At 35.6% G+C, this 8,592-nt stretch overlaps 1 protein-coding gene across 1 annotated transcript in view; it reads right to left on the bottom strand.

Moving 5' to 3' along the window:
- Positions 1-350: 350 nt before the first annotated feature.
- Positions 351-8,592, bottom strand: part of PPP2CB (protein phosphatase 2 catalytic subunit beta) — a 53,597-nt gene continuing 45,355 nt past the window's right edge. The window contains exons 6-7 of the mRNA XM_007942689.1: positions 6,882-7,000; positions 351-423 (exon numbers count right to left, since the gene is read on the bottom strand). Coding sequence (XP_007940880.1) covers positions 351-423; positions 6,882-7,000 — 192 coding nt within the window. The remainder of the gene's footprint in view (positions 424-6,881; positions 7,001-8,592) is intronic.

The raw sequence follows: 8,592 nt of genomic DNA, 5'->3' as shown, positions 1-8,592 counted from the left end.
GTTTGAACAGTCCAAAGGAAAATGTTTATTATATATACAGCAGGCAAACTGTAGACTAACTGATCTAGAACACAGTGCTGTACTGAATTTCAGTCTAAATTGTGCTAAATAATCATCATTAGTATGGCACATTTTGGTCCATGATGTGGTTTAATGCCAAGACAGATCCCAACTTGTTAACAGAAACACATAGATTACTGTTGCTTTTTTTTTTGTTTTTAAATCTATCTATCTATCTATCTATCTATCTATATACATCTATATATATATATATATATATATAGATATATATATATTTTTAAAAGTCAGGTATACTTCCACATACAAAGGCAGATTTTCCTTGGAACAATCTACAGGAAGTAGTCAGGGGTACGTCGAGTAACATGAGGCTCTCCACGACGAGGTGCTGGGTCAAACTGAAGGCTATAAAAGGCAAAAGGATTTTATTTTGCAGACCAAATAAAATAAATCAATGAACAAGAAGACATTGTAGTAGAAAAAGCAGTTCTATGTCCCTACCTCTACAGTATTGATTATGACTGGAATGACCGTGGGCAAGTCTCTGAAGCTAAATGCCTTTTCATCATAAAACTACTTCATAGGGCTATAGCGAGAATTTAAGTAGACAAAATGTCTGGTTTAACGACAAGCAATAAAAGGTTTATAGCATTATTTTTCTTATTATAGGATCCAATAAAGAACAAGGACAGTAGGAAAATTTTGGGGGCATGCATTTTAGTCAGGTCAAAAAAGACAGCCATAAAAATATTTAATATTTAAAAATATTTCTTATTTGATCAAATATGCATCTTTTTTCTCATACTATTACTGATGAGAGTGTACTTAGGTTCACTGGATTGAGTGGGAAGGTTAATTCAAACCACTCAACTCATGCTGCAATGACCAATGAAAAAAATTATTATAAAACTAAGAAATTTTTTTGGTAATACTTTGCAGCTTCTTTGAATAGCCACAAGCATATAGATATCCACCTAGTGCAGTGGAATAAGAAAATTCAAATACTAGTCACATACTACCACTTTTAGGGGGAAGACTGTAAACAATTCAACATGAACTTCTTAAGTTTTCCAGGTTTCATTATCTGTGAGGCCAAGATACTATGTGTAAAAGCAACTAGTAATCTATATAAGCAGTATATAATATGCAAGATATCATTTTAACTTTTATAAGGTATACAGTTCAATAATTTATGGTATGTGCAGAGCTGGGTAACCATTACCAGTATCTAATTTTAGAACCTTTTCATTACCTGAAAAACAAACCCCTTAACTATTACCAACTACTCCCTATTCCCGTCTTTCCCCAATCCTTGGCAATCACTAACCAAATTTCCATCTCTATGGATCTTACTATTCTAGACATTTCACATAAATGGGACAAAATGTGGCCTTTTGTGACTAACTGCTTTCATTCTGCATAATATTCTCAAGGTTCATCCATGAAATAGCATGAATCAGTACTTCATTTCTTTTAATTGACAGATAGTTGGGAGCTCTGGTAGCATAGTGGCTAAGGCACTTGACTGCTCACCAGATGGCTGGCGGTTCAATCCCATCAGCCACTCCTCGGAAGGAAGGTTGGGCAATCCTACTTCCATAGTGATACTGCCTCGGAAACCCAAGGAGGGGTTGCTATGAGTCAGGGCTGACTTGACAGCACATAACAACAACAACAACAATACCATTGCATGGACAGATTAGTTATCTATGAACAGAGATAGTGCTACTTTTTACTTTCCAATCCAGAAACATTTCATTTGTTTTTCTTGACCACTGCCCTTGCTATAACCTGTAGTACAGAGTTGAAGTGGCAGGAGCAGATATCCTTCTCTTGTTCCTAATCCCAGGGAAATCATCCAGCCATCTTTCACCTTTAAGTATAATGTCAGCTCTCAGTTATTTGTAGCTACTCTTTATCATATTCCAAAAGCCTTTGTCTATTTCTACTTTGTTGAGTGCTTTTTATCATGAAAGGGTATTCAGTTCTATTAAAAGTTTTTCTGCATCTATTGAGATGATCATGTAATGATCATGTATTAAGTCTACTCAGATTTTCTATTTCTTCTTGACTCAGTTTTGGCAATTTCTGTTTAATTTGATGCCATACAGTTAATTCATAGTACTCCATTATAATTTTATTTGTTTTAAATTTCGTAAGGTCTGTAGTGATTTTGGCAATTTGCCTTTTCTCTTTTTCTTAAAAACTATCTTAAAGTCTTTCAGTTTTGTTTTCTTTCACAAAAAACCACTTTTGGTATTGTTAATTCTCTGTTTTCTATTTTCTACTTCCCTTATTTCTGCTCTGTTCTTTATTTCCATCCTTATACCTGCTTTGGGTTTAGTGTGCTCTTCTAGTTCTTAAGGTAGAAGGTTAGGTTACTGATTCGAGATCTTTGTTCTTTTCAATATTGCTATTTATACATTTCTTTACAAGCACAGTTGTCACTGCATCCCCAAAGTTTTGACACACTGTTCTTTAAAACTGTTGTAAAAATATAGGTAACATTTGCCATTCAACATCTTTCATGTGTACAATTCAGCAATACCAATTACATCAATTAGGTTGTGCAGCCATCACCAATATCCACTGCTTAATTTTTGTGTTTTTGTTTTACCTCCAAGTATTTTCTAATTTCTCTTATGATTTCTTCTTTGACTCACTGGTTACAAAGAAGTGTGTTAATCTGCACATATTTGAGGATTCCCCAAATTCCCTTTTATTGATTCCAAATTTCACTTTCCTGTGGTTGGAAAACATACTTTGTACAATTACAGCCCTTTAAAATTCATTCAATCTTGTTTTAGCCTCACATACGGTCTGTCTTGGAGAATCATGTTCCATGTGTACTTGAGAAGAATGTAATATTCTGCTGTTGTTGGGTAGGGTATTCTACAGATGTCTGTTAGATTAGGTTGGTTTATAATGGGGTCCAAATCTACTTCCTTTTGATCTTCTGTCTAGCTGTTCTACCCATTATTGAAAGTGGGGTCATAAAGTCTCCAACTATTATTGCTGAATTATCAATTTATCTCTTCAATTATGTCAGTTTTTGCTTCATACATTCTGGTCTCTGTTGTTAGGTACAGGTGTTTATAATTCTGACATCTTTCTGACTGATTTTTTTTTTAAATCATTGTGCAATATCCCTATCTCTAGAATCAACTTTTGTTTTAAAGTCTGTCTGTATTTTTTTAACTGTCGACCAAGAATCTCCTATCTGCAAAACTGACTTTCAAAAATGAAGGCAAAACAGAGACATCCCAGATGAACAAAAACTGAGAAGATGTGTCACTAGCAGACCTGCTTTACAAGAATTAAGGAAAGTTCTTTAGGTTGAAAGCAAATGACACCAGGTAGCAATTCTATTTTCATACACATACACAAACAAAAATAGCCACTTCAGCACTCCTGTGATTGTGTATGATACAGCTTTTTCATTGTTTCACTTTTAACCTATTTGTATCTCTGCATCTAAAATAAGCCTACATCAGTTATCACAGAGTTAGATCTGTGTTTAAAACAATCCAATAATCTGTGCCTTTTGACTACATTGTTTTTTCATATTTAATATCACTGATATGGCTGGGCTTACATCTGCCATTTCTGCCATTTTGCTTTTTGTTTTCTACATGCCTCATGCCTTTTTTGGTTTTCTGTTCCTCCTTTACTGCTTTCTTTGGTATTAAAAGGATATTTTCTAGTGTATCATTTTAATTCTTTTAGTAATTTCAGTATTACTATTTAATATTACTTTATTTTCCTAATGATTTTATTAGTGGTTGCTCTAGAGTTTAAAGTATACATTTTAACTCATCAAAATCTGATTTTTACTAAATTCTAGTGACTATCAATTGTCTATACTCCTACACAGCTCCTCTGTTCCCCCCCATTTTTTTTGCTTATATTGTTATACATATTACCTCTACATAGGTTATAAACCCAAAAATACACTGTTAAATTATTTTAAATAATCTTGTGTTTTTAGAGAAACTGAGAGAAGAAAGAGAAGTATATGCTTACAGATTTTGTTATATTAACCTTTTTATTTACCATTTAATTTTAATTCTTCCTTTGGATTCCAGTTACTGTCTTGTGTCATTTCCATATTCTAATACAACTCTGTTTCTTCCACAGAGCCGCTGGGTAGGATACAAATGCCAATCTTTTGGTTAGCAGCCGATCACAACCTGCTTGCATCATCAAGGATCCTTACCTCCTTTCCCATGTCTTTTTGTTTGTGTATGTGTATGAAAACTTGAATTGCTATCTGGTGTCATTTGCTTTCAACCTAAAGAACTCAACTTAATTCTTGTAAGGCAGGTCTGCTAGTGATGCATTCTCTCAGCTCTTGTTCATCTGGGGATATCTTTGTTTTGCCTTCATTTTTGAAAGTCAGTTTTGCGGGATGTAACATTCTTGGCTGACAGTTTAAAAAAAAATCAGCACTTTGAATACATCCCACTGTCTTTCTGATGAGAAGTCAGCTGACTGCTTGACAGGCATTCCCTTGTATGTAATGAGTTATATTTCTCTTGGACTCTCTTTTAGACTCTACATTTTGACTATGATATCCCTGTGCTGATATTCTTACTTGGCCTTTGCTGAAGTTCTTGGACTTGTAGATCAAGTTTTTTTTTAAATCAAATTTGGGAAGTTTTCAGCTATTATTTTTTAAAATATTCTTTCTGGCTCTCTTCCTCCTCTCCTTCTTGAACTCCCATTACATTTAAATTTCTATGCTTAATAATTTCCCACATTCCTTTGAGATTCTTTTAATTTTTCTTCATTGTATTTTTGTCTCTGTTCTCACTGCATAATCTCTACTTAACCTAAACTGCAAGTTCAGTGATTTCTTCCATCAGGTCAAATCTAGGTTTGAGCTCCAGCAGTGAATTTTTTATTCATATTTTATTTTTCACTCCAGAATTTGCTATTTTAAAAAATAATTTTTATCTCTTTATTAATATTTTATATTTGCTGATTTGTTCATTATATCTTCCTTAGTTCTTTAACCAGTATTTGTAATGACTGTCTTGAAGTATGCATGCCAACTTCAACATCTTGATCCCTTTAGAGTAGTTTCTATTGTCTGCCTTTTTCTCTAGTGTATAGGTCATACTTTCCTGTTTCCTTATAGGTCTTGTAAATTTTTTTTGTTAAATACTGCATTATATTTAGAGTAGTATCTTGAGATACTAATCTCTCTGGGGACTGATGTTACTATCTGCTTGACCATTTACTTGTTTAGTAACTTGGCTGAACTAACTCTACGAGCTCTATTTCTCAGTGTGACCTTCTAGCCTGTATCAATTTTTTTTTCCTTGTTAATCTTTTAGTGTGGCAATTTAAATGTTACCAGTTAGGTATAAGCCATTTACTGATCAAAGGTTGGGCAGATACTCCCTTAGCCAATTGATTTTTACCCTTTAATGCTGCATGTGCTCATGGTTTGGATTTTCCCTCTCTAATCATTTGGGAGCTCTGGTAGCATAGTGGCTAAGACACTTGCCTGATAACCAGACGACTGGCGGTTCAAACCCACCAGCCACTCCTCGGAAGGAAGGTTGGGCAATCCTACTTCCGTAGTGATACTGCCTCGGAAACCCAAGGAGGGGTCGCTATGAGTCAGGAATGACCCGAAGGTTGGGCAATCCTACTTCCGTAGTGATACTGCCTCGGAAACCCAAGGAGGGGTTGCTATGAGTCAGGAATGACTTGATGGCACATAACAACAACAACAACAACAACAATCATTTGTAAGGGTAAAACCCTGGGCATGCAGTCTTCTCAACCACCAGATCAGCCAGTGTTTGATCAGAGGTTGTGCTGATGTCCCTAGTATCAGGGAGGGGCTTTGTTGATTTATCTCTATGTAGCTTGGGGAGTATTTTCAAATCTGCCCATGTCTTGTTTTGAATGAGGGTGTATAGCCCAACATATGTGCACAGCCTTCTTATCTCTCAGGGTTGACTGTGATCCCAGGGGGCATCTTCTTGGTGATCTCCCTGTTTCCATCTGTTAAACTTCTGGTTGCTCCATTGTTTGGCTTGCTGCTAATGGTATCATGAGAGCTATGAGAGTCCTTTTAATTGTTCTCTACCATGATATCCATTATTTTGACAATATCCTTAAGTCTGGAATTCTCCACTCTGTTCTGAATAAGGTCAATCTTCTTAGAAGGGCAGAAATCACCTTTTGGCCTGCCTTTCCCCTCTGAGAACTTCTGCACCACTACTCTGGGTCTAGGGATAGGCATGGCTGGCCCATTTCTCAAAGTGACATTCCTGTTCTGTAAGCAAGGACTGGGGCAGGAATGATTAGGGAGTCAGTGTTCTTGACCTGCTACACCTAGAGTTTACAGCTTCTGCCGTAGGGGCTAGGTTGAGAAAAGGAGTGCAAGTCCTCTCAATTGTACAAGCACAGAATAGGGCTTCTGCAACCTGGGACTAAGGTAGATTAGAAATGCTGTCAGACTTCTACTCTTGAGATGAACCAAAGCCCCAGGTTGGGGATAGGGAAGTCCCATACTCCTGTTCACATTTGCCTGGAATAGTTTCTGTAAGACAGATCTGCAAGTAGGGGAGAAGGAACAAGTTATGGTTCAAACGCCACAATCTCTGGCTATCAGATTATCGAGACTTAGTATATTTTCTTAAAATAAGTTTCCCAAAAGTTTAAATAACTGTTTCTTAAAATACCTTTCTCCAGTTAAGTGGCAGTTTTGCTGGGGGGGCACAGTTCCCCATGCTCCGCAATATACCATTACAGAAGTGGAATCCATTACTTCTATTTTTAGTATCTGTATTTTACATTTTCCTTCTAACAAATGATAAACCACAATTAAATTTAAAGTTACTTACAAGGAATATTTTAAAGTGTCATCTAGTTCCATGATAGCTGCCTGGTTCCCACAACGGTAACAGTAATTTGGTGCACTGAAAATGGTAACCACATTCCGATCATGACACCAATTATATCCCTGCAGTATTAAATAAAATCAATAGTTTGTTTCAAAATTACAATCATGACATAGATACAGGTATAAAACAGTCAAAACATTACAAATATTCTCTGTGGAAATATAATCCATACACAGAATGAAATACTATGTATTAGGTACACAGACCTCAATAACTGTGTTCTAATATTCTACCAGTTTTTCTGTTTGCTTAATCTATGCCTGAGATCTCAGCTAAGATGTATTGAAATCTCTCCCACAATGACAGTAGTAGATTTCTCAATTTCTCCTTGTAAATTGTGTCAATTTTGGCTTTACTTGGTTTAAAGCTATTATTAGGTAAATTTTCTTCCTAGAGAATTGGGCCAGTTTTCACCAGTAGTTACCTCTTTTTATCCCCCAATGATACTGTTTTTGTCTTAAAGCCTATTCTGACTCACATCATTACATGTATTTTGGGTAATCTGCTTGACAAATCTATATACCATTTTCCATCCCTTTATCTCTAGTATGTGGTGTTTTGTTTAAGGTATGTCTCAAATAATAGCTGAATTCTGATTACTTATCCAATTTGAGTCTCAGTCTTTAAGTCAAATATAAATGTTAGTCCATGCAGTTTTCTAACACGCTACAGGCACTCCACACTGATTTGGAAGGATTTACACTCTACTTCTATTTGTTCATTAGTTATAAAACAGTAATATCACAGCAGAGTTAGAAACAGATTTCATGTCTCCCTATATTAATATAATGCACTTCTCAGGATTCAAGCTGCCAAAAATGCATACCCCTAATCTATAATCCTAAGAGAACAATCAGTCAAATTCAAATGGAAGGACATTTTCTATAAAATAAGTCAGATACTCATCACAACATGCTCTCCACCTACAAAAAACCACCAATCTGAAAAGTTATTCCCATATCAAAGGAGACTGAAGAGGCATGACAATAAATGCAACATTATCTTGAATTGGATCTCTCTTACACACACAACTAAATTTTGCTACAAAGGACAATGTGAGATAATTAGCAAAATTAGAGTAAAGTGTTTAGATAGTAGTACTTCATCATTGTTAATTTCTTGATTGTGCTAACTATACTGTGGATTTTTTAAGACACAATGTCTTAAAAAAACCTTTTTTTTGTAACAAAGCAAAACAAGAAAGTGACCATTTGGGGCTAAAGTAGTATTATGTGTGCAACTTATATTCAAATAGTTCAGAAGAAAGTAGAAGGTGTATGTGAAAAAGAAGAGGGAAGGAGAGAGAGAATGATAAAGCAGACGTAGTATAACATATTTAAGGAATCTGAGTGATGGATTCAAGGAATTTTCTTGTGCTATTTTTGCAACTTTTCTCTAAGTCTAAATTAATTTCAAAAAGTTTAAAACTTTACATAAATATTGTTAAAGCCTGAAATTAATGTTATCACTGACCTTTTTGTTAACCTACAGTAAGGCTAAGGCACTTGACTGCTAACCAGAAGGCTGGCGGTTCAAACCCACCAGCCACTCCCCGGAAGGAAGGTTGGGCAATCCTACTTCCGTAGTGATACTGCCTCGGAAACCCAAGGAGGGGTCGCTATGAGTCAGGGCTGACTCGACGGCACATAAC

The sequence above is a fragment of the Orycteropus afer genome, unplaced genomic scaffold (assembly GCF_000298275.1).
Source record: "Orycteropus afer afer isolate SDZICR_OR568_19922 unplaced genomic scaffold, OryAfe1.0 scaffold00095, whole genome shotgun sequence".
Lineage (NCBI taxonomy): Eukaryota > Metazoa > Chordata > Mammalia > Tubulidentata > Orycteropodidae > Orycteropus > Orycteropus afer.
This window is presented reverse-complemented; position numbering and strand designations above follow the sequence as displayed.